The 27671-nt window shown below is 36.3% G+C and overlaps 1 protein-coding gene across 4 annotated transcripts in view; it reads left to right on the top strand.

Moving 5' to 3' along the window:
• Nucleotides 1-27671, top strand: part of LOC149774807 (uncharacterized) — a 208457-nt gene that overhangs the window by 132976 nt on the left and 47810 nt on the right. For all 4 annotated transcript variants that reach the window (XM_089944718.1, XM_089944719.1, XM_089944720.1 and 1 more), the window contains exons 6-10: nt 5459-5565; nt 9220-9468; nt 10755-10876; nt 24993-25153; nt 27095-27219. In XM_089944718.1, coding sequence (XP_089800844.1) covers nt 5459-5565; nt 9220-9468; nt 10755-10876; nt 24993-25153; nt 27095-27219 — 764 coding nt within the window. The remainder of the gene's footprint in view (nt 1-5458; nt 5566-9219; nt 9469-10754; nt 10877-24992; nt 25154-27094; nt 27220-27671) is intronic.

Below are 27671 nucleotides of genomic sequence, written 5' to 3'. Positions count from 1 at the left end.
TGTCATCAAGTACCTACCTAGCATGTCATTAAGTACCTTTCTAGCTTGTTGTCAGGTACCTATGTAGCATGTCATCAAGTACCTACCTAGCATGTCATCATGTACCTATATACCATGCCATGAAATAACTATCTAGGTTGTGAAGTACCTATCTAGCATGCCATCAAGAACCTATCTAGCATGCCAGCAAGTACCAACCTAGTTTGTCATCAAGTACCTATCTAGCATGCCATCAAATACCTATCTAGTATGTCATCAAGTACCTATCTAGCATGTCATCAAGTACCTATCTAGCATGTCATCAAGTACCTATCTAGCATGCCATCAAGTACCTATCTAGCATGTCATCAAGTACCTATCTAGCATGTCATCATGTACCTATCTAGCTTGTGAAGTACCTACCTAGCATGCCATCAAGTACCTACCTAGTTTGTCATCAAGTACCTATCTAGCATACCATCAAGTACATATCTAGCATGCCATCACATATCTATCTAGCATGTCATTAGGTACCTATCTAACTTGTAATCAATTGACTATCTAGCCTGTCATCAAGTACGTACCTAGCATGTCATTAAGTACCTTTCTAGCTTGTTGTCAAGTACCTATCTAGCATGTCATTAAGTACCTATATAGCATGCCGTCAGATACCTATCTAGCATGTCATTAAGTACCTATATAGCATGTCATCAAATACCTATCTAGCATGTCATCAAGTACCTATATAGCATGCCGTCAGATACCTATCTAGCATGTCATCAAGTACCTATCTAGCTTGTCATCAAGTACCTATCTAGCATGTCATCAAGTACCTATCTAGCATACCATCAAGTACCTATCTAGGTTGTCATCACGTGCCTATCTAGCTTGTCATCAAGTACCTATCTAGCTTTCCGACAGCCATAGATGGATCCGACCATGGACTCAGTATCACCTTCAGCACATATCTTTATTTGGCCAGAGTTTCCTCAGCTACAAATGTCCTCATGGACCCATTCAAAGTTGCCACTTTGCAGCAAGGAATCAACAACCTTCTCCAGAAAAGAGCAATAAAATTCTTCACATTGTAACTTTACCTTGCTTCCATTCGAGGCTAATTCTGCTTCCCAAGGCAAACAACATTCTTCACCTTGTCATTGACCAGAGCACACTCAATTCATGCATGTTCCTTGGTTCACGATGGGTTCTAAATGCCATCCAGGCACCTTCACCTTTGTTCATGATGGAATTTCCATGATGAGTGTAGAATACTATCCAGAAGAAAGACTATGCAATCTGTTTGGACTTCTAAGATGTGTATCTTCACATCCCCATATATACACATCTTCCAGTAAGTTCCTGCAATTCGCCTAGACCAACATCATTTATCTATTCAGTTCATTCCCAGTTGAACTGACTTGATTGAGTCACCTATTTATGCACCCACTACACTAATTCTGTTGTCAAAATGGAAGCGGATACTTTGCCCATTGGACCAAACTCCCACAATCGATACAAGTTTGACATTTTTCAGGCTAATAGTGGACTTGCTGTCCTGGAAGAATCATCTCAATAAAATGGAATGGTCTCATCATCCCATGGTTTTCATTCAGATATGTGCCTGTTGGGATTGACCTATGATGGACATATTTGCAACTAGGTGGAATGGTAAGCTCTCAATTTTTGTCTCACAAATCCTTTATCTGAAAGCCATCAGGGCATTCAGTGCTCTTTCCATTGACTGGAACAGACTGAATGAGTACACTTAACCTCTGACATCTCAGATTCCGAAGATGATAGAGGATTAAAAGAATCTCAGTGTTGACTCATTCTCATTGCTCTAATCGGACTGGCACAAGACTTTAATCAATGACCTCATCAATTATGCAATGGACATGCCATGAAAAATGGAGATACCCTTTCATCCGCTCAAGCAACCATGATGGGAGTATTTCATCCAAATCCAAATCTGCTGAACCTGTATATCTGGACCATATTAAATGAGCCTTCTGGTGCAAACAATTCTCCCATCAAGTGGGTTGGACAATCACTTGTGCAAGATGGTTGTGTGCTTTAAAAGTGTACTAAGCTAAATGGAAATTCTTCACATGGTGGTGTGTCCAAGAACACATTATTCCACTTCAGGCAATGATACGTCCAAGAACTAACTTCATACTATGGGTCTCTGATATGATAAACACCAGGAACAATTAGGCACATGATGACATGCCAGATGGATACCTGATGACATTGTCCAAGCTGTGTGATGGAGATCTGAGTTCCCTTTCTCCAGCTTTTATCTGTGAGATCTTTTATCCCACAAGGCTTTTAAAAGGCACAACTGAACTTGTGTGACCTATTGCTGTGGAACATCAGGCTACCTTCCTGTGACCTTCGACAGCTTCACAAAGATGTAGCATCATGACCTCTGCTGCATTTTTGGAGGGAAAATGTTTTCCTTTCAAAGCCCCTCCCTGACATATTGAGTCTATTCTCCAGTTGCATTATCTAGAAAATGACTCACAGACCTTAAGGGACTGGAATATGTGGCCTCTTCAGGTTAAGGGAATTTATCTCCCTCCTCCCCTTATCTGTTCCTAATAGGTACTATATTCAGCTAACATATTTGAAGAAGAAACCAATTTATTTCTGGTAAAATATATTTCTTTACTAATACTTAAGATAGATATTAAGATATTAATGCTTAATATAAGATGATAAAAAACTGTTTTGTAACTAATTATTATTGTGGTATCACTGCAGTTATTACTATTATTATTACATACCTGCCATATTCCTAGATATTCTTTTCATATAAACCAATAGAAAATGTTTGTAAATTCAAATCTGAATAATAAAAAGTATAAGCTTAATTTGCTTTTCAAAGCGTTTAATGCAGTTACAAAGAAACAAATACTTGGCATTTTCCAAATATCATCACCATACACATATGCAAACATTCACTTGGTAACAATCACACTGACCTTAAATAAAAAACACACACCAAGTTTCTGTCTTTAAAATCCATTGGATGCCAAAATATAGGCTTAGTTAGATGTAGTCTTTGCTGCATTCAGTAGTTCATTGTATGGTTTGAAGGCAATGCAAGTGTCATTAGTGTTCATCTTTGAACTCACAAGACAAAGGATGGTAGTGTTGTCCAAGCATCATTATTGGATTCTCTGACCAGTTCGACCATGAATTATGCTTGTCTCCATAGAAAGATTAATATATATATTACATGTGTTACTGGCCATTTCATTGGGGGGAAGGGGTGAACATACTACTTTTTAGTTTCATAGGATCTTTATGGGTAATACAGCAGTAATAAACACTTCACAGTGACTAATGTAGATATTGCATACTTCACAGTGACTAATGTAGATATTGCATACTTCACAATGACAATTGTAGATATTGCATATTTCACAATGACTAATGTAAATATTGCATATTTCACAATTACTGATGTAGATATTGCATACTTCACAATGACTAATGTAGCTATTGTATATTTCACAATGATTAATGTAGATATTGCATACTTCACAATGACTAATGTAGCTATTGCATACTTTACAATGACTACTGTAGATATTGCATGCTTCACAATGACTAATGTAGATATTGCATACTTGACAATGACTAATGTAGATATTGCATACTTCACAATGACTACTGTAGATACTGTATACTTCACAATGACTAATGTAGATATTGCATACTTCACAATGACTAATGTAGATATTGCATACTTCACAATGACTAATGTAGATATTGCATACTTGACAATGACTAATGTAGATATTGCATACTTGACAATGACTACTGTAGATACTGTATACTTCATAATAACTAATGTAGATATTGAATACTTCATAATATCTAATGTAGATATGTTTGCAGTATGTGTAATGCTCCCCTTAGTGCTGTGCTTGAAAAAGCAAAACTCTGTCAACCTGGAATTTTGAAATTTAGTTTTGCTGCTTGCTAGTTGATTGCATATTGCTTCTTGAGTTGCACACTTCCAAAACAAATTACACTTGAACACTTAAGACACAACTCTGGTGACCTAAGTGTTTAGAGTGTCCACATCAGATATTGGAATCAGTGGGTTTGAAACCCAGCCAAGTCAGGCCAAGGACTTATACAAATGATACCAGAAGAGGTTAGTATTAGGACTGGATGACCTGGTGTCAGGATAATGTGTCTGTGTGGAACACTGTGCTACATGTCTGCAGCATGATTCCCCAGTAAAAGACATCACTGTAAACTACCACATTGCCGAGTAAGACATCATAGCGATATTACTGGAAAATTATGTTAAAAATCCAAATCACACACACACACAGAGACTTGAACACTATTCCAACAAGAGAAATACTCATGTTTTGAATTTTATATCTGGAGTAAATATCTGACTTCAAAGAGATGTTGATGCTGATCACAAACTTTAATAAAGTTAGCTTCAACATTCTCATTCAATGCACTGATGTCTCTGATGTACTTTAGGATGGTTCTTTGATGTACTTTACTAGGACAATTTGGGTCCTTTAACTTTGTGGACTTTATCCTAGCAAATTATTGGAATGGACTCTCCACAAAATAGAATTTGACTTGACTTGTCACCCTAGCAGGCCTAGCTCTTGTCAGATAAGTAATCTCTGAAAGATGGTTGTTAATCTCAGTTCACCATATGTTTTAATTGCCTCAGTTATCAGCTGTTTGCCACAAGGATAATAATAATAATAATAATAATAATAGTGCTTTATTTATAGAGGACTATTCTCCCTTGAGGCCCGCTAAGGAGAGTATAACAATGCACATTATATGAAGATATCAATAATTACTGTTTATTTTAACATATTTAGTATTAAAATACTAAATTCCATTATCTATTAGAAGCACATACATGCTTACGATATCTCTTCTTAAATACTCTAATATTTTTAGCAGATTTTACATGTAGTTAAAGCTTGTTCCAAATGACTGTACCAGAGTATTGGAAGCTCTTTTTAAATTGTTCTGTTCTTGGTTTTGGTGGTAGAAGGTTTCCATGTGATATCGATCTCAACTGGCTTGAATAAGTCCATGGTGCAGTTCCATGGAGACATTTATATAAAAGAACTGCCTTGTCCTGTCATATATTGTGAACCATTTAAGTTCTGTAAATAATGCTTTTGAGGGATGATCAATAGATGCATCTTAGCTGAGCAAATTGTTTTCTATTCATACATGCTAATTACAGACCTAAATATATCGTGGCAGACATTAAATGTTGTTTTGTTATGTTTTTGCTGCTGCTAAGATTCCTGAAAATCATATTTTTCAAAACCCAACCATGTTGGGGTGTTTGGGGGTCTAAAATTGTCTATTTCATGTGACACTGTGTGTTATGGCAGGTATGTTAGTGTTGTTATTATTATTATTATTATTATAGAAATGCTTATTTAAAGTATTTTTACTGTTTCATCTTTAGAGCTGGTTGAAATTTGGCTTAACGCCATACATTCCTGTACACCATCCCCTCAGTCTGGCATCCCTGCTGTGATTCTGGTAGGAACACATGTGGATAAGATTCCAGAGGTGTGTGTCTATCTATCTACCTGTCTGTCTGTCTATCTATCTATCTATCTGTCTGTCTGTCTCTCTGTCTGTCTGTCTGTTTATTTATTTATTTATCTGGCATTTAAAATGTCTATAAGTTAAAAATGTTTTATAGAGTTGGTATACATTTAAAAAATGTTTAGTCATTTCTTTTGAACTAAATAGAGATGTGTGTTTGTAGTTTTCTGTTCAATAAAAGGTTACAGTGAGAAACAGATAAATGAGTTATCCATTGCTTATTTTTATGCATGAATATGTAGATACTTAGAATATACTGCAGGTGAGTGTACTCAAGACATTTACTTATATTGTCATGATTTTATTTTCTGAATAACCTCAGGACAATCTGTGGGCAGTGTGGTCATAAGAAGGTCCCTTCATACATTCATTCACAACATGTCTATTGCTTATGTTGCTCCTATGTACATTACACTCACTCAGAATGTGTCTACTGCTCTTAGGTGTACATTACACTTACTCAGAATGTGTCTGTTGCTTCTAGGTGTACATTACACTTACTCAGAATGTGTCTATTGCTTCTGTTGCTCCTAGGTGTACATTACACTCACTCAGAATATGTCTGTTGCTCCTAGGTGTACATTACACTTACTCAGAATGTGTCTATTGCTTCTGTTGCTCCTAGGTGTACATTACATTCACTCAGAATGTGTCTGTTGCTCCTAAGTGTACATTACACTCACTCAGAATGTGTATATTGCTCCTAGGTGTACATTACAGTTACTCAGAATGTGTCTATTGCTTTTGTTGCTCCTAGGTGTACATTACATTCACTCAGAATGTGTCTGTTGCTCCTAAGTGTACATTACACTCACTCAGAATGTGTCTATTGCTCCTAGGTGTACATTACACTTACTCAGAATGTGTCTATTGCTTCTGTTGCTCCTACATGTACATTACATTCACTCAGAATGTGTCTGTTGCTCGTAAGTGTACATTACACTCACTCAGAATGTGTATATTGCTCCTATGTGTACATAACACTCACTCAGAATTTGTCTATTGCTTCTGTTGCTCCTAGATGTACATCACACTCACTCAGAATGTGTCTTTTGCTCCTAGGTGTGCATTACACTCACTCAGAATGTGTCTATTGCTCCTAGGTGTACATTACACTCACTCAGAATATCTATTGCTTCTAGGTGTATATTACGAAGTTTGGCCTTCTGAAACCTGGAATTAGGTGATTCAGCTCATTCTATTCCCTCTCATTATCTGAATTTTTTAGATTTCTCATTCAGACCCTCCCCCCCCCCCGGCCGCATGGATGTGTGAGAGGCTTAGCTCTTCAGCTCAGAAGTATACTTCAGGGTCCCAGGAGTCAGAGACAAACTTCATCGATGGCATTTGAGGCCCTCCAGAAGGAGGGACTACAATATTTGAGGAGTCTGTTGCCTCACACTGAAATGGAGATGTCAGACATTCTTCACGTTCAGGACAGCACTTTGCTTCCTCCCAAGAGAGAGTTGATGCATTGCTCACCTTGTGCACAGATTTGCATGTTGTTCTGTCTCAATTTTATGACAGCGAGTTACTAACGCTAGTTAGAGAGGTGGTACAATTCATACCTTATACCTAAGAAGGAATGTGCTTCCTCCCATTAGGGAGAGGTTGTACAACTAGCTGAGACTAGGGAAAGGGATTAGATTGGTATCCCCAATTTATAGTGTACATTTTATTAAAACTCTACAAATGTTTAAAAGAGACAGTGTACATTTTATTAAAACTCGACAAATGTTTAAAAGAGATGGTGTACTTTTTATCAAAACTCGACAAATGTTTAAAAGAGACGGTGTACATTTTATTAAAACTCGACAAATGTTTAAAAGAGACGGTGTACATTTTATTAAAACTCGACAAATGTTTAAAAGAGACGGTGTACATTTTATTAAAACTCGACAAAAGTTTAAAAGAGACAGTGTACATTTTATTAAAACTTGACAAATGTTTAAAAGAGATGGTGTACATTTTATTAAAACTCGACAAATGTTTAAAAGAGAAGGTGTACATTTTATTAAAACTCGATAAAAGTTTAAAAGAGACAGTGCACATTTTATTAAAACTCAGTGAATAATTAAAGTATGAGGTGTACATTGTATTAAAACTCTACAAATAATTAAAGTATGAAGTGTACATTTTATCTTTTTCTTCTTTGATCTTGTTGAAGTTGTCATATGTTTCATAATAACATCTTTAGTTGGTGCTATATTTATTTTAAAACAATTGTATTGAAAAGAGTATAGAGTAAGCACTGACCATTTAATCTCAGTGTGAAATGGATGGGTAAACATTCCAGGTCCCTCATTTTCTGGTAAATTTTTGGCGGCTCAGATTGTTTTGTCTTTTTCTGTCTAACTTTAAAAAAATATTTCTTCTCTGATGTAATTTCGCCTTCCCTCCTACCTCAATAATTGGTTGGTACTGTATATATATATATATACACAATATAATATATAACACAATTTTTACAAGATGAGGTGCCTTTAGAAAACAAATGTTATGAAAAAATGGACAATCGATCTACTGCTACACAAGGCTTTAAGGATGATTACATACAGGATTCATACAGATAATAGTGGCAAACATGTATGTATATATCCTTATTTCGTTGTTTGCTTTTAATAATCTAACCTGCAAATTAAATATTGTTTAATATTCAGTAATTAGTTGGCTTGTGGTTTCTTGATTGGACCTTTTAACAAGAATCCTCAAATTTTATTGGCGATGTGTATTTGTGTTGTATATATTGTGTTTATGGTCCATTCTTCTGTAAACATGTATGTGATGGTGCTTAGGCATGGTGCTTCCAACATATCATTATTTCCTTGAGAAGTGCCCTAATTTGTATTGTAAAGCTCATTTAGCTTTCTGGTTGCAGACCAGAAGAACTAAATGAAGTTCATTCTTGTCAGGCTGTTTTCAAATCTTTATGACTTACACATCAGCAAAACTGATTTTTAGCTCTACGTGTCAATGACTAGAAGAGCTTACAGGATGATCTGCTGTCTGTCACTCATTGTTATTTAGCACCAGTTTGTTATCACCATTCCTCCAAAAAGATGTGGATGATTACCATGAAAATCCAAATAAAAATGGTGCCAATTTAATGTCCAATATGGCTACCACAGTGGCCAGCTTGAAAATCTTCTTGTTGGTATTCCTCATGAATGGATGGTCATATCAACCCTTGGTTTTCACTGAAAGACATTTCAGCAAAAGCAATGAGTTGTATCTACCAAGGTGTGGACAGGAAAATGTAAGAAATCCATTGTTTTGATAGGTACACAGTTTATCAGGTCCCAGAGGACAATATGGTTGTAGTTGTCACTGGTGACATTCAGTTGGTGACTTTTTTATTGTCATAAACACAAACAAACCACCAGAAGAAAATTGTAGTGGATCAAGACTTTATTTACTGTAGACACATGATTGTTCTATGCATGTGATTACATTGATGTGAACTTAGGAAAACAAATTATGGATTCCTTTGCTAAATTAATGGATTTCTTTGTAAAGCCTGTGATTTAAAATTAAAGAATGCATTAGTGTGATCCTCCTTAACAATGTCACAAACTGCATGTGATCCTGCCATGGGTTAATTTATTTTCCTTGCAGAAGTGTCGACAGGAAGTTATTGGCAAGTACTTCATGGAAATCCGTCGCATTTTGAAAGATAAGCCAACCATAGTCCACCTGTTGTGCGATATTGCCATTGATAACACCCTACATGACCCCAGGCTGGAGGAATTGAAAAGAATCATTGTCAAGCTGGCATCACAGCAACCTCATTGGGGGGAAGAAAAACCTGCCCGTTGGCTCCCACTGGAGCAAGCAATCATGACACTAAAATCTTCTGGTACCAAGGTATAATGAGCAGGAAAAATCTAAGAAATTGGGAAACATTTTTTCATGAAAAATGAAAAATCTGAAACTTAGTAACATGTTATTTCTTTTCAAAAATTGCTGACAAGATAACATTAAATGGACATATTAGGTTCAAACATTTTCCAGAACATTATAATATATTTACCGTTAAATTTTCAAGTCTGTCAAATGTTGATAATGACTTACTCGAATAAACCTTGTTCAGCATGTTTGCAAGGCTGTCAAATGCTATTCATGAAATACTCAAATCCAGTGTGTTCATGTTTGCATGTCTCGCAAATGTTAATAATGACATACTCAAATTCAGTGTGTTCATGTTTATTAGTCTGTCAGATGTTAATCATGAAATACTCAAAATCCTCTGTGATTCATTATGTTTGCAAGTCTGTCAGATGAGTTTATCATGATATATTCAAATCCACTGTGTTTATAATGCTTGCAAGTCTATGGGATGTGTTTATCATGTTTGCGAGTCTGTCAGATGTGTTTATCATGACATACTCAAATTCAGTGTGCTTCACCATGTTTGCAAGTCTGTCATATGTGTTTATCATGTTTGCAAGTCTGTCAGACATGTTTATCAGGTTTGCAAGTCTATCAGATGTGTTTACCATGTTTGCAAGTCTGTCATATGTGTCTATCATGTTTGCAAATCTGTCAGCTGTGTTCATCATAACATTCAAATCCACTGTGTTTATAATGCTTACAAGTCTGTCAGATGTGTTTATCATGTTTGCAAGTCTGTCATATGTGTCTATCATGTTTGCAAATCTGTCAGCTGTGTTCATCATAACATTCAAATCCACTGTGTTTATAATGCTTACAAGTCTGTCAGATGTGTTTATCATGTTTGCAAGTCTGTCATATGTGTTTATCATGTTTGCAAATCTGTCAGCTGTGTTCATCATAACATACTCAAATCCATTGTGCTTCATCATGTTCGCAAGTCTGTCATATGTTTATCATGTTTGCAAGTCTGTCAGACATGTTTATCAGGTTTGCAAGTCTATCAGATGTGTTTACCATGTTTGCAAGTCTGTCATATGTGTTTATCATGTTTGCAAGTCTGTCAGATGAGTTTATCATGACATATTCAAATCCACTGTGTTTATAATGCTTACAAGTCTGTCAGATGTGGTTTTCATGTTTGCAAGTCTGTCAGATGTGTCCTTCATGTTTGCAAGTCTGTCAGACATGTGTATCGTGTTTCTTATATATGTCACCATAGTTGTCAGACCGATACGTTTTACATTTCTTTCCTTTAGGTTGTGAGAATCAGTCTCTTGGATGAAATAAATAGGTCGGGGTCTGTTAGGATTCAGGACAAGGATGAAATGGATCTGTTCCTTAGATTTCAGCACGAGATTGGATCAATCCTATATTTTAGGTGAGTGATCTGAGAATGTTGATTAATCCATTTGTCGCTAACAAAACATACATTAATTGGTCTTTTTGAAGTTTCCTATTTTGTATGGAGCATAATAGTTATAGTTTGACTGCAGAATTAGAAAGTATAGAAATATTAAATAAAGGTGTACATAAACAATAAAATAGTGGATAGCAGGGAAGTAACTGTATGATGTGAGACCAGATACTTTTATTGTAATACTGTGCATCTGTTGATGTATGTTGACTTGCAGGTATTTTGGCATGTTGTTTTGGTTGCTTGCTCTCTGTTTATAATGGGTGTTATTTAATGTATTATCATCACACTGACATGTTTATTATCAATTGTTTCTACTACTTTAATGTATCAGAAAGAGGTCATTTAATGCAAGAAATACAAAGGGAAGATAAATACGCACTATGACATCATCAGATTTTGGGACGAATTCAGATGTGTTGCAGTTGCAGTTGGATATGCCAGTCTTACAACAACATGTGTGTTGACTGGTACAGGAGAGAGTGATGCAGTTCAGACTTTTGGCCACATTTTATCAATATTTCCAAATTTCACAGGTAATATGGATACAATGGGGGGGGTGACTTTCTCCATTTTGATGTAGCCCAGTCAGTGTAGGACCCCCTGCAAGTCTGATTTTTATCTTCAGGCCTGTAAGACTGGAAACATGGGGTATTTTTTTAATCCACTGGATCAGGCTGTCCAGCCTGACCAGTTCAGACTTGAATACATGAATCTTCATGTTAGAATTGACCATTTACTTAGTCATATGGCTTCATATATTTATAAGGATGGGAACCTTAGTCAAAGATATTTCTATATAGCCAAGCAAATGCTTATACATTCAGATCAAGATAGGGATAGCAGTAGAAATGCTTTCTGTCCAGCCATGTTGCTGGCATGAACAGTACCAGAGTAAACTAGTCCAGTTTAAGGACTTCTGATGACCAGAACAACTGTTCTATGTCTAACTAGCTGTCTGTCCAGCTGCAGCTAAATTTCCTGGCAGAACTGGCATTTCCTACGTTTACCAAATACTGGCTGGGTGTTATTTGTGGTTTCTTTAAAGATGATGGCATTGCATTATCATTACCTAAGGGCATGGTTTATCCCAAAATGGAATCAGATGGAGACCAAGAGTATTCACACAGTGTGATGATGCCTCTGAATAACACCCATTCTTGGATATGGCCATGGAGAGGGTGGAGTTTAGTTTTAAGGTTGACAGCGAAGAAATATATCGGGTATTCCTGGTTTTTAATGTCCTCCACCCATTACCACAACACATGACTGTAAAGTCAAAGCATCTGTCAACATCAACAATTAGGAATAATTAATTCCCTCTGTCTGCTTCCCAGATCAGCAATTGCAAGGAAATTAGCTATTGGTTGTCGGAATGTATCTGACCCGTGGAGCACTAAAGGTAAAGCCTTCTTTTCAGAAAGCCTGGTGCCAGCCACATCCTTGTCATGTTGGTACAAGCCATTCCTCGCCAACCATACTGAATTCCTGGCATTGGATTAGAATGTAGCAGCAGTTAATATCTGCCCCACTGTTCTACATGGTGAATAAGAACTTGCCACATCGAAGCTGGTTAGAAACATCATTACCACGTCTTCAGTGCTGGATCTGTCCACGTTAGTGATTTTCTGAATGATGGAAAATTGGCAAGCCGTTGCACATGGGAGTTTATGCCTCAGATTGCTGGAGTCATTCATTAACTGAGCAGTTTGTCATACAGCATGTATCTTCGTTTAGGATTACCCGTCCCTGCCACAATGGAGAAAAGACAAAGGAGAGCCAGGCAAAGAGATTTTTGACATCACAAGGGTCTTGTAGACCCCAATCTTATGCCAGTGGGCAACAGCTGAATTAGTTTAGGAAGCACTCTTTCCTTGTTTATATACTGACAAGCATTCTGCTTTCCGATGCTTACTTAGCACCACTACCATCCATAGACAACCTACCAGTGGGCATGAGATACCTGCAGTTCCAATGACGTTGGATCAACTTATTCCTGTTAAGTGGATGGTTGACCAAAACCGTTTTGAATGGTGTTCAGAATTCATTTATCCAACTCCCTCCTCTTTCTTCTCTCCACTTTTAATGGTTGTGCCATCATATTGGGAAAAGGACAAAACTTTCAAGCAGAAAATAAATGGACAATGCAGATATTGTCTGAAAGCAGCACTCTGGAGTTCTATTCCTGGCCGTTCCTTACCAAAAAATGCCAACAGCAAGTTGGGTCCAATCATAAACTTGAGTTGTCTCAATGAATTCATTCTTCTGCTGAAGGTCAAAATAGAAATGGCAATATCTGTGTGAATTTACATCCAAATGGGATGAGCATACAGTCAGCCTCAATATCAGTTGTCTACTTTCACCTCCCTTTTCAAATGGCATTGCGAAAGTTTCCTCAGTTTTCTTACTGCAACAAAATTTGCCAGTTTTTGTCCTTTATGTCTTTCTAAACAGCAGCCTGGGCTTCACCAGAATTATGGATTACCCTTTTCCTGTCCAGTGGAAAGTCAGTATCACAAATGAGGTACAATAATTTCTGTATCAGGTGTGCAGCCACAGTTGGTTTATGACAAGAATTCTTCTGGAGAAATCCCATTTGTAAATGACAATATGTAGAGACAACAGTACATATGCTTGGGTAGCCTACCTGCTGCAGGGTATTAGTACAGTCAGCAGAAAATGGGCATCAGGTAAATTCAAAAAATAAAAGTGGTCATAAATGCATTTCAGCTCTGGAAAGACCAACTCTGGTGGAAGTCAGTCCTGATTATTTCTAACAATTCTGTAGTGGTGACTTTCCTCTCTGCACAGGGTGGCATCAATTCACCTGACCTGTGCATGTTGGCTTGACAGTTTCCTCATTGGTGTTACCAATTTTAGGTCGCTAAGCAAATCAAGCAAACTTACATAAGACTAATTGATCAGAGAGGATGAGGTTATTTATATGGAATGGTAACATCATTGATAGGTTCTTCTTTGGATTGGTACACTTTGGAGGCATCTGATGCATGAACTGCTTGCAACAAGGTGGAACTACAAGCTGCACACCCTTGTCTCACCAGTTGCAGATCCAGAACCCCGAGCCAGGGATGTGCTTTCAACCTGTTGGGAGAAGTTATGGGCCTTTGCTTACCCCCATGATGTTAGTACCAATATTAATGCAGAAAATATGGGGTCAGAATTGTGTGATAATTCTAATAGTCACTTTCATACTGGACAAGTCATGGGTCCGTGATCTGAGTTAGTGCTAGACCTACCTTTTTTACTGCATATGTTGGGACACCAAAAAATAAAAATAAAAAAATAATTGTTTTGTGTCCCAGAACTTATGGTTAATTTTTTAAACCTACATCATGTGTCCCAAGACTTAGGAAATGAAATAAATTGTGCTCAGTTTGCACACACCACCTCAAGCAACCGGCCACACGACATGTTGCAATAAAATAAATAAATAAAATGCTTATTTGATAATAAAATGAAAGACTCTAACCTTGTACTGTAATCATTGATTAACTTCTTGGGTTGACATTAACATTTTATTAAAGGAAAAATATATCCACGAACTCCGTATAAGTAGCGCATGCATCCATAGTGTTATCGCTTTCATCAGACAACACAACACACTGGTCATTGACATGAATATTGAGAAACGAATTATATTAGGTTGTCCTCAAAGGTTTGAATGTCATGAGAATGAAAACTGGATCCTGCAAAATCACAGAATGAGAGAATGAGAATTATCAACTCCAATTTTTGCTCGAAAGCACCTGCCATTCATACGTGACACGGTGTAAGGTATAAAATAACCAAGAGTGTATGATATGAAATCATGATTAGAAATACATTCACTGTAAGTACAAATGACAATCTCTTTGATTCCATGGGTTATAAAAAGTATTATTAAAGCAAGTTAATGCTGTGTATACTATTTACACTGAAGAACTTGAAACCCGTTTGTGTCAGTTATGATTACAGATACAGAAAGTCCAGATGATAAATAAACACACCTTGTAACAGCCATAAACTCATTGTTTGAACTTACCAGTAGGATATCAAATACAAAGGTTAAGTTATTACAAAGCAAGCCGACCCCAGAAGCAGACTTCGGATTCCTTTTAGTGTGGGGATTTGTTTTAACTATACATATGTATACAAAGTCGGCCGACTTTGGGATGCAAAACTTTGATTTCTTTAAATTGGTTTTCACTGGAATTTTGAAAATAAATAGAAAAAATGGAACACTTTGAAACAAAACTTCTCACACATTACACAGAAAGTGATTCCTTGCAGTCATTGTTATCGTGTACATAGCATATATAAAGGGGAAAAGAGATACAAGAAAATAAACCACATTATAGATCTCCGCTGTTATGGGTAAGTTTGTAGTGCGATGCTCAAGTAGTGAAGAGGCCTTGCCTCATGCATGGAAAGAAATTGTGTTGCCTAAAGCTTCACCTAAGAGGCCCATAGGTCGACAAAAAAAGTGTGCTAGAGAGGAGGAATGTGATGTAAACAAAAATGAACCAGCTGCAAAAAGACATGAAATTGGAGACCCCAGTCAGGAGAGAAATGATGCCTACGAAAATGATGATGTTAGGCGAGGGCATTACAGGCGTTTTACATTAGAGCCAAAAGAGGAAGTTGTAAATTTCTCAAAATTGCATGGAATTCGAGTAACAGCAAGACATTTCAAAATCCCCAAATCAACCATTGCAGATTGGTCAGAAATAGATTTTTCTCAGCAGCTGAATGAATGGAGACATTTAGCAAGGAGTGGGAGACCAGTATCATATGGCAATGAGTTAGATGGAAAAATTGCAATGTGGGTTCTTGTCCAACATGATCTGCAGATCCCTGTTAGTGTGGACACTATACGCGCTTATGCCAAGGAATTTGTGTCAAGTGAACGTCTGGAAATTGAGTTTCAGACCAGTAGGAACTGGGCAACATGTTTTTTAAAGTGTCACAGCCTTGTGCTTCATTCACGGAAAACGATGGCCCAGCATCTCCCAGAAGATTTGAAGGAGAAAATAAAATTATGCCACGAATTCATAGGTAAGAAGAGAAGAAGACGATTTGAAAGACAAGATGATAATTAACATTGATGAAACTCCTATGTAGTTTGATCTCATTCCAGGACGAACTGTCGAAAAGAAAGGTGTTAAAAGTGTGAGAATTCGCATGACTGTTGCAGATAAAAAGCACATAACCTTAGTAATTGCAGTTTCCGCAGCAGGAGATGTGTTGCCGCCAGTGATAATTTTTCATGGTGTGAGGGAGCTCAAAGATATTCAGGCACCAAAAGGGTGGATTGTACGTGTGCAGTAGAAGGGTTGGATTGATGAGGAGGTGGTGCTGCAGTGGATTAAAGAGATATAACTCAAGTATACAGTGATGGATTCATTCCGTGTGCATATTACAGATGCTGTTAAACAGGCTTTGAGAATGGGTAACTCAGTGCCTTCTGTTATTCCAGATGGATGCACCTCCAAACTACAGCCACTAGACATCAGTGTAAATAAACCGGTCTAGTCAAACATGAGGAAAAGCTAGACAAATTTTATTCGTGAAGCAGAAAAGTGCCTTTCTAAGGAAAATTACAACATGGCTCGTATTAACTCATTCGGCCCCAGCACTGTTTTCAGTATCTCTGCTGATATGCCTCAGAAGTACAAAGCCGTGTCTAGCTGCTTGTGCCCCATAGCTTTTACCTGTTTGAAAACATTGTGCACATGCATTCACTCTTACCTTAATTTCTCTTCTTATATCCAAACAAAATCCACGAAATTTTCACCATTTATTTCAAATGAATTTGTCGATACATTAAATGTAATTTTTTCCTATTTGTCGAAGTTTTTCACAACTTATTTATCCAGTATTTACAAACTTATGAACAACATTTATCCGCAAGAACTCCATCATCATCGCTGTCAGCATCATCATTTTCGGACGAATCAGTCTCAGAAACTTCTATGTCCAAATCTTAATCTCACAAAATATTCAACTGCTGAACATATCTTTCCTCAGCTTGCTCAATATTTTCGAGATCAAACCCGAGAAACTCCACATTTTTGCTCTCATCAAAAATCACTCTTCCATCTGCCATCATTTACGATTTTTCATGAACAGAACACTTGTAGTTAAACCGCTCTCAAACTTTAGCCTTTTGCTTCAAATTTCCACAAATGAAACTAATTGGTTTAATGGTTGTTTAGTTCTTGGAATAAACCATTTCTAACAAATCAGAGACGTTGTATCTAAGACGCATTCATCACGTCTGGAGACGGGATCGGCCATTGAATGCAGTAAACAATTCACGACTACAGGCGGGATCGGCCAATGAATGCAGAAACCGGATCACGCCTACAGAGGGATCGGGGCCGAATGAGTTAAGAGTGCAGATAAACAAACAGTTGTGGACTGGATTGTGAAAGCAGTCAAATCGCCTCTGGGCAAGCCAGATCTGATCTGAAAATCATTTAAAGTTTGTCGTATTAACAATAACTTGAATGGATGTGAGGACAATATCACAAATGATACTGAATATGATGGCAGCGACAGTGAAGAGGACGAATTTGATGAATTTGGGCCTGAGAAGGTTGAGTGGGCAATTAAGAATGTGGACAGATTTAAGGATTTGAATTAAATATATTAGCGGCATTCAAGTTTGTTCAGCAGTACTTGGATTATGTCAGATATCACTGCTGTGTAAATAAAAGCTGTTCGGTTTCGGAATTAGTATGTTTATCAATCACTCTGTACCGTCACGATCTACCGGTATCTCTCTCTTTCTCTCTCTCTCTCTCTCTGAACATATTTTTATGTAATTACAGTGAATAGTTTATACTGTGCTCATCAATAGTTATTTTGCCAAAATAAGTCATGAGCATTAACGGCAAATAAACCTTGACATTTAATTAAAAAAAACACTTTGTTCAAGCATAAATTAGAACATAAAGTTGAACTTGTTCTCATATACACAAATGATTCATTCTTACCTGAGCTCTTGTTCTTAGCAAATATGTGTCTAGGAAGAAAAGTGTAGCAACGTGGAATGAATTGCCACTGAACTTAGTCACAAACACAATGATCCCGTTCAAGAGTGCTCTCAAAACTCACTTATTTCGACTGCAAGAACAAACATAAAGACCTAATAATGTTTCCTACGTTAAAAATTCTCAGCATGTTTTTTTATGTTTTCTAATTTCACAGTGTTTGTTTTTGTAATCATATCATTAAGATTTTATCTTTTAGGTGTTTCCTACTGTTGTAAAGCACTTAGAGCTTCTAAAGATTAGGTGCTATACAAAGTCCTCATCATTATTATTATTATTAAATAACCAACATTCACAGCATTTTCTTTTTTAAGTTATCTTTAATAAATTTTACGTTTGAGTGCATTTTCTGACATGTAATTTTCGAATAATTTAAAAGGTGTCCCACAACTTACGACAAAAAAACCCAATGTGTCCCAGAAGATACAGTGCACAAATAACTACTTTTAAAATAAATGTATGGTGTCCCAACAAATACGGTGTCCCAACAAATACGATATGCAGGAAAAGTATGGCTATGCCGAATATTCGCAAACAACCAAGGTTGCATGTGTCCCACCCTTGTCTGGTCTGTCTTCCCTTTCACACTTGACTGTTTTCTGGACAGCCTTGCAAGAGAGAGAATTCACACCTTTGATTATCATCCAAGGCTACGGGTCCATGATGATTGACACATTCATACACCATAGCAGAGGAGATATCATTCATGATACAGATCTTAGACCTCCTAGACAGTTTTGATAGGAATAGACCAAAATTCCTCACCGTTACCAAAATAAAATCTGTTCTAGGTTCTAACAGGCCTCATCTCAGAGAACTTTGAGCCATTAGCCAGACCTGGCTGAAGCTGTTATCATGCAAACCCTGTTTCCTATTAGCTCTTTGCGTGGTCAGGGAGTTGCATACTCTTTCAGTCGTCCTCAAATATCTTCAGATTGGATGGTTTAGCAATTATCACGATACAGCCTGGCTTGATGGTCAAGAATCAGTTAGTCAGTGGGAGTGAGTCATCATTCACTCCTTTTTCTACAGATAAGTCGGAAGCAGCAGTTATGCAAGATCCCGTTAGTGCCCCAAAGCACTACTTGAAGCACACAGAGACAAACCATACAACTGCAAAAGACTCATTCTTCACCTTAAGGCAAAAAAGTTGGTTATGACCTCGTAAGTCCTGTCATCATGCTAAACATTCTCTGGGGTCTCAAAAGATCTTTTGTCTCATTAGTATTTCCACTAAAGAAATTAGAGTGATCTCTGAGAGCATCATGTTTAAACAGAATATTTCGATCAGAGGCGTCATAGAAGCTATTGACTGGCATGCAGAGTCAACTTTCTCAAGATTTTATATCAGGAACTTAGCTATGCAGAGACGCAATCTGAATCTGGTGGTTCATATAGCTGTGGCCGAGACAACCACATCTAACTAAACCAACACAGCCTGTTAGCATCACTGAATTTGCCAGTAAAATCTGATGAGCAGACATCATCTTCCTAACCTGATAGGGTGGTTTAAGGATCACATGACCATAGGCAGTGTTGCTGGAAGCAGGAGAATGCTTATCATTGACATGGGGAATCCAGTTTTTCCTGCAAAGAAGGCTATCCATTGTATATGTAGGATACTCATCTTGCCTTCCACCTATTACCTATCCTCCTGAATTGAATGCAGTGTGATCATGGAATATATTCAACCGAAATATCAAATTGTTACTGTCTTTTGCCTATATGATATTGACAGAGAAGGAGCATTTTGTTTTTTTTAGTAGGGCTGGATTCAGGCGGTAGCAGGTTAATATTCCTGCTGTTAATATGATTGGGTAGGTATCCTCAGAGAAACATAGTTTCCTACAGAATTTGCTCTAATATATATAAGTAACCATTCTGTTTCTTTGGTGCTAGTGTTACATACTGATATGCTGATCTCACAAGAAGCTTTGGTACTAGTATTACATATAGATATGCTTATCTCAGAGATTTGGGGCTAGTATTACATACAGATATGCTGATCTCAAGACGCTTTGGCATAGTATTACTGTGTTGATCTCACAAGAAGCTTTGGTGGTAGTATTACATAAAGATATATTGATCTCGCAAGAAGCTTTGGTGCTGGTATTACATACAGATATGCTGATCTCAAGAAGCTTTGGTGCTACTATTACATACAGATATGCTGATCTCAAGAAGCTGTGGCATAGTATTACTGCTATTCCAATCTCACAAGAACCTATGATGTTAGTATTACACAGCTTTGGTGTCTGCATTACATAACTTTGGCGTCAGCATTACATAACTTTGGTGTCAGCATTACATAACTTTGGTGCTAGCATTACATGACTTTGATGTCAGTATTACATAACTTTTGTGCCAATCTTACAAGATCCTTTGGTGTTTTTATTACAAAACTTCTTTGCCAATCTCACAAGATCCCTTGGTGTTAGTGTTACATAACTTATATGCCAATCTCACAAGACATTTTTATGCTTGTATACATACAATTATGCCAATTTCACATGAAGCTTTGGACTGGAATTACATACTACTAATCCATTCTCACAACTAGTTTGGTGTAAATATTAATATTTCAATGCCAATCTCAAAAGTAGCTTGGAGTTTATGTTACATATTTCTATACCAATCTCACAAGAAGCTTTCATGATAGTGTTATATACGGATATGCCAATCTCACAAGAAGCTTTCCTGATAGTGTTAGATACGGATATGCCAATCTCACAAGAGCCTTTGGTGATAGTGTTGCATACGGATATGCCAATCTCACAGTTTCATCACTTTATTAATCGTTATGATGTTTGTAACTAGTTTCAGTTTCTATGTGCTCATCATAAGCCAGAGCATATTAAGTTAGGATGTTTTTCATTTGACCATCTTTCTGTTTGCTACACATTTCATTTCAACACAATAAGTCCTTCTGTCTGCTGCCCATTTCCTTCCATCAAAGCAAGACCTTCTGTCTGCTACCCATTTCATTTCACCACAGTAAGTCCTTCTGTTTGCTACACATTTCATTTCAACACAATAAGTCCTTCTGTTTGCTACACATTTCATTTCAGCACAGTAAGTCCTTCTCTCTGTTATCCATTTCCTTCCATCTGTCTGCTGCACATTTCATTTCAACACAGAAAGTCCTTCTCTCTGTTGCCCATTTCATTTCAACACAGTAAGTCCTTCTGTCTGCTGCACGTTTCATTTCAGCACAGTAAGTTATTATCTTTGCTGCCAATTTCATTTCAATACAGTAAGTCCTTCTGTCTGCTGCCCATTTCATTTCAACACAGTAAGTCCTCTGCTACCCATTTTAACACAAGAAGTCCTTCTGTCAGCTACCACACATCAAGTCCTGTGTATGCTACCCATTTCATTTAAACACAGTAAGTCCTCTGTCTTCTATCCATTTAATTTCAACACAAGAAAGTCTTTCTGTCAGCTGCCTCACAGGAAGTCCTCTGTATGCTACCCATTTCATTTCAGCACAGTAAGTCTTCTGTCTGCTACCCATTTCAACACAAGAAAGTCTTTCTGTCAGCTGCCACACAGGAAGTCCTCTGTATGCTACCCATTTCATTTCAGCACAGTAAGTCTTCTGTCTGCTACCCATTTCATTCAACAAAGTAGGTCTTTCTGCTACCCATTTCATTTCAACACAGCATTAGTCCTTCTGTATGTTACCCATTTCATTCCAACAAATTAAGTCCTTCTGTAAGTCCTCTGTCTGCTACCCATTTCATTTCAACACAGTAAGACCTTCTGTATGTTAGACATTTCATTCCAACAAATTGAGTCCTTCTGTCTATTACCACACAGTAAGTCATCTGTCTGCTACCCATTTCATTTCAACATAGTCCTTCTGTCTGCTACCACACAGTAAGACCTTCTTTCTGCTTTCCATTTCACTTCAACACAGCAAGTCCGTCTGTATGTTACCCATTTCATTTCAACACAGCAAGTACTTCTGTCTGCTACCCATTTCATTTCAACACAGTAAGTCTTTCTGTCCACTGCCCATTTCATTTCAACACAGCAAGTCCGTCTGTATGTTACCCATTTCATTTCCACACAGTAAGCCCTCTGTCTGCTACCCATTTCATTTCAACACAGTAGGTAGAGTTCTTTACATCTACAGTTATCAAGCTATTTAGATAGCTTATACCTATAGTATGGAACAATCATGTTAAAATTAAGAGATAAAAGATCAGGCTACTGCGACTTAGAGAAGAAAAATGGATGACTTATCCCTGTGGTAAGGAAGAGGCCTGTTGAAATTAAAACATAACGTTCAAGTTACTATGACTTAGAAGAAAAAGAATGGATGACTTATACCTGTGGTAAGGAAGAGGCCTGTAGAAATTAAAAAACAACAGTCAAGTTACTGTGACTTAAAGAAGAAAAATGGCTCTGCACAGTAACATCAGTTGTATATCACGTGCTTGAACTGTGAATTGCTTGTACAGGGAGTAAGGAAGAAATCTGTCATTCTTTGGTTAAAAGAGGCAAAGGTCAGTTTCACTGAGACTGACAGAAGAAGCATCATTTCCTTGCAGCAGTACTGACATCTGGGAATGGATGCATCTATTTCAACATCCTAAGTTATAAGTTATGATGTAGTTTGTTAGCTTCTAACTCAAATGTCAGAGAACCCTAGTTGTCTTAATTATCTGAGGTTTACCAATTGTACAATGAGTTGAAATACAGTCATCCGTGATCTTTGACTGAAGGACAGACATGCCAAGTGTACAGTGAGTTGAAGGACAGTCATCCCTATATTTTAAAGACATGCATGTCAAGTGTACAGTGAATTGAAGTATAGTCATCCCTGATCTTTTACAGAAGGACAGATATGCCAAGTGTACATTGAGTTGACAGTCATCCCTTATCTTTGACAGAAGGACTTGTCTAAATACCAATGCACCATCAAATTTACTGTTAATAAAACTAGAAAACCATTAAATGACTTCTGCTCAAGAACTGCTCAGTGGAATTTATCAAAGTTGACAAATCAATCTGACTTAGATCACTTTAGGATTTGAACAATTGGACAAATAGAAGGCTAGAGTCACTAAAACAGAAAATCCTTTTAATGACTTCTTTAAGAAAATCGCTAACAGAATTCGACCAAATTAGACAGAATATTGGCATGATGGATTATAATAGAATTTGACCAAATTTGACAGAGATATTGACATTAATGGCTTATATCAGAATTTGACCAAATTTGACAGATTAGTAGCTTGGATGGCTTACCACAGAATTTGACCAGATTTGACATATTTTTAGCATTAATATCTTTATAACAGAATTTTACCAAATTAGAATATTGCATGGATGGCTTATAAGTTTTGTATGAAGTATGTCAATCTTCCATCAGATATGGTTGCTGTTACAAAAGTATAAAACATTATAGCTACTTATAAGTATAAAAAAACCACGATAACAAACCACTCAACAGAATATAAATGGGGATCCAGGTGGCTTAATGGTTTAAAGTGCTTTCCTTTTCCAATCACTGCCATCTCACCTCGGTCTGTGTGGCTTTGAGTCTCAGGTTTGGCCAACATGGGTATGTGAGAAAGCATGCTAGTGGCTTCTAGTGGGTCGGTGATGCAAATTGGGGTTTTCCTGGGTTCTTCCTCCAATAGTTATACTGGTGGCCATATATAGCCTTTCGTGTGATTAAGCCCAAAACAACAACAACAGAATTTAACCATTGATATGACTGAAAGTATTCTATCTTGAAGGCCTTTCACATTTATAGAAATTCTCACAGTTCAACGTGAAAGGTAAGTGGATTTTTTAAAAAAATGGAAAAATAAATACAAAACTTTTATCTATGAAAAACTACTTGACATAATTTGACAAACTGTTACAGCATGCATCCTGTCTTAGGAACCTTTCAGTATGTGACAAATGAGGTTCAGGTGCCATCAAAAATGGATGAAGGTATTAAGACTGGCATAACCTTGAAATAATTTTTTCATAATGTATGCAATCAATAGCATTGGAAGAAATTTCTACAGAAAGTACCCTACTTATTCATTTGAGGAACCTCATACTCACTTGGTCCTCTTGTTCATTTATACTTTTGTTTTATCAGTTCAAATGATGTGTCAAGTCAGCACTACCCCTCCAACCTTTATAGTCACAGATAAAAATGCAGTTTATTCAAAATATTATTGTCAGTAGCTTTAACTGTATTGAAGTAAATATCTTTAATGCCTTGTACATCAAGGTTAGAAACATATCTTTAAAAAGCTGACACCAATACATCATAATGCAGAGCATTTTTCTACTTCATAATTATCATAAGCAGTTGATCTTTTGTCTTTTGTTTTGAATTAGATATCAATCACTATTGACTTTTAACGATGTAGCAATGGTCATTTTATTTTCTTAAAATTCAACATCACTGTTTATTACATAGTCTATAAGGAATCAATATTGACATTATCTCTACAGAATGCTTTATTCCACTGAGTGTGAGAATTTAATATAACAGGGTGGTACAGTGCCTACTTTAATTTTGTTGATGGTAAAGCATTCAAATGCAATTTAATAGAACATATACAGTAGCAATCAGTGGTAGTTTAATCGCTGGCCCTCTGGCTTGCATCTGGTGGCTTTTGAGAAGTGCCAGTTGCGGGGCAAGATACATTTTCCAGAGTTGACTTTAAATAAATTCGATGAAGTCATGAAGTTTTCTGACAATTTTCTGATGCTAGATATGCTCTATCATTTTGCCAAATAACTTGTAATAATCCTGTAAGTTTTTCTTAAGTTAGATACTAAATATGTAATTGTTGGGACATTGCAACGTCTATGGGATATTTATTATGGGAAATAGTTTGCATTGTCATGGCTGTGGAACATTTATTATGGAAAGTAATGTTTTGTCATGGCTGTGGAACAATTATTAAGCGAGATAATGTGTGCTCTGTAATGGCTATATATATATATATATATATATATATATATATATATATATATATATATATATATATATATATACTTTTCAGTGCTGAAGGATTGAGGGATACAGTCGTGTTGGACCCACAATGGACAATCGATGCCCTAAAGTCCCTTATCACAGCTGAGATGTTCATTACAGATATTCCAGCCATCACTAGCAAGTGGTTTGAGTTCAAAGACAATGGGAAACTTACTCATGAACTCATAGGTTGGCATATTGATTCCACTTTAATATCTTGTTTGTTTACTTTATGCATAATGAAGTATATGACACAGTAGTTTTTCATTATTTCTGTTTTTGTATGCATGTGTTTTTATATGACATCCAGATAACAATTTGTTATTTAGATGTAACAAATGTACATGTCAATCGGTTTTACGTTATACCTGCTTTGTTATTTGGATTTGACATGTAGATGTTATATTTATCAGTCTTATGTTATACCTGCTTTATGTTTTATTCTATCAACTCATTAGTACTGATATTGTAAATTCTGGTTCATATTACATAATTAACATAATTGCTATGCCATAACTTTTTTCACACTACAGTTACATCCTATGTAATCAGATAGCAGTGTTCACATAACTATTTTCACTCTAGAATTACATCCTGTATAATCAGTTAGCAGCATTAATTGAACTATAACTATGTTCCCCCTAAATACAATTACATCCCATACCAGCAAATGGCAGTGTTAATTAGGTTCATTTTAAGGACAATGACATCATATGGCCTTAAAAAGCAGTGTTGATGTAATTATTCTCAATCTAACTAGAGTTACGAAGTGAAAGGTAACTGTTTTTAACCTACATGAAGTCACATCCTACACTATATATAAAAACACTGTAAAATAACTATAATTATTTTCATTATAAATACAGATACATATTATGCTGTCCAATAACTAATATAATTGTTTTAGGCCTACATAAAGTCACATCCTACACTGTAAAAAACACATTGCAAAATAAATACTTGGAACTTACATGAAGTCACGTCCTACACTGTATATAAAAGCAGTGTAAAATAACTGTTTGGAGCATACATATCAGCATAACATAACTGCTTTAAGATTTAAAAAACTTACATTGAAATGTCTGAAAAAATTACATCATTTAGAATGGTATAAAGTTTGAAATTTTGTAATATAAAGAAGAAAATATTAATTTACTGTGCAGACAGTAGAGAATATAGGACACTATAACAGCAAATAATTCCATTTTCATTCCATAATCTGTTCCAACTATGGAATTGTAATTAAAAATGTACAGCTGCTTTAAACAGAAACATTTTACATTTGCTGCTGGATATAAGGGTATTTGAGTATTTGACACCTTGCTTTGTGTGTAAGAAACTGTTTTTTTTTTTTTTTATTATCCCTACAATTCTGAAGGTGCTAAGATGGGAATATTTGTAATATGTTGGCAATTTTTAAAAATAAAACCATTAAATATTTTAAGGTAAACACAAATTCTCTAAAGTCGTTTAGACCCAGTCTCCCAACATTTTGTTGTTGAAACAAAACCAGTTGATTGCCAACCTTCTGAGTTATCACTTGCTTTGAAGGAATAGCAGTTCCAACCACATATCCATAATGATTGTACAACTTACATATCCTCAGACTGGCATGCAAATGAGCCTGATTATAATAAAAAGGAACAAGTAATAACAAAATATGAGAATTTGTAAGTGTACCAGTAAGATACGAATTTTAATATTTTTTTAATACAGGATAATGGACAACCAAGTATCCACATAATCTTGTATTTTTCACTGGATCCAAATGAAAATTTATTTCAATATAAATTGTAATAAAATCTCCATTTAGTTTTATAGCTATCAACTCTAACTATTGTTTGGCAGAGTTATGGTCCTTTACATGTAACTTACTACTAATGCCCTAGAGTTCATATTTACTGTAAGATTTCACTTTAATTTAAAAATGCATTCTATTAAGGTCTTGAACAAGGACTCCATTTTCATGTTGCTGATGCTGTTTTATTTCCTTTCTTCACTAAACTCAATATCTATAGCAGATATGTGCAGGCAGGTGTAACAATTTTCCTTTCAGCTGGAATTTACATAACAATGTATGCTTTGACAATGATAATTCTGTTGTTTTGATCTTGTGCTGTTGACTTTTAGATGCCATCTGGACAAAGGAGAAACATCCAGATTTCCATGACAACAGGAAGCATCTCTTGCTTTTAATGGAGAAACTAAACCTCATTGCCAGGCCGAAATCCTATAGTGAGGATGGAGAGGTCAAGGTCAGTTGATAGGAAATATAAATAAGTACTTCTGCATTTATTATTTATTCAGCCCATTATATTCTGTGTAGTTGTATAGTGGTATTACTGACCTTCATTATATTCATATGTATGTGTAATATTGACCATTCCTTAAATCCATCTGTGTGTGTTAATATTGACAATTCATAAAATCTTTTACCACCAGAAGAAAGCTGTAACCTTGGAACTTGTATCTTGTAGTACTTCATCTTATCTTTTCCTTGAAACTTGTATCTTTTAGAACTTCATGTTTATCTTTACAATGAAACTTGTGATGGGATGAAGAGTTATGGAAGCCTTATTTATGTCATGTTGTGGTTTGGCTGTCCAATGGAGTGTGGGTACATCGAAGATATTTTGTTGTGGTTTGGCCATCCTGGAGTATGGATGCATCCAAGTTGTCTTGTTGTGGTTTGGCTGTCTTGGAGTGT

The sequence above is a fragment of the Sinohyriopsis cumingii genome, unplaced genomic scaffold (genome assembly GCF_028554795.1).
Source record: "Sinohyriopsis cumingii isolate HCF-2022 unplaced genomic scaffold, ASM2855479v2 utg000131l, whole genome shotgun sequence".
In the NCBI taxonomy this organism is placed as follows: Eukaryota; Metazoa; Mollusca; class Bivalvia; order Unionida; family Unionidae; genus Sinohyriopsis; species Sinohyriopsis cumingii.
Note: the sequence above shows the minus strand (reverse complement) of the source record. Positions and strands in the feature narration are given on the sequence as shown.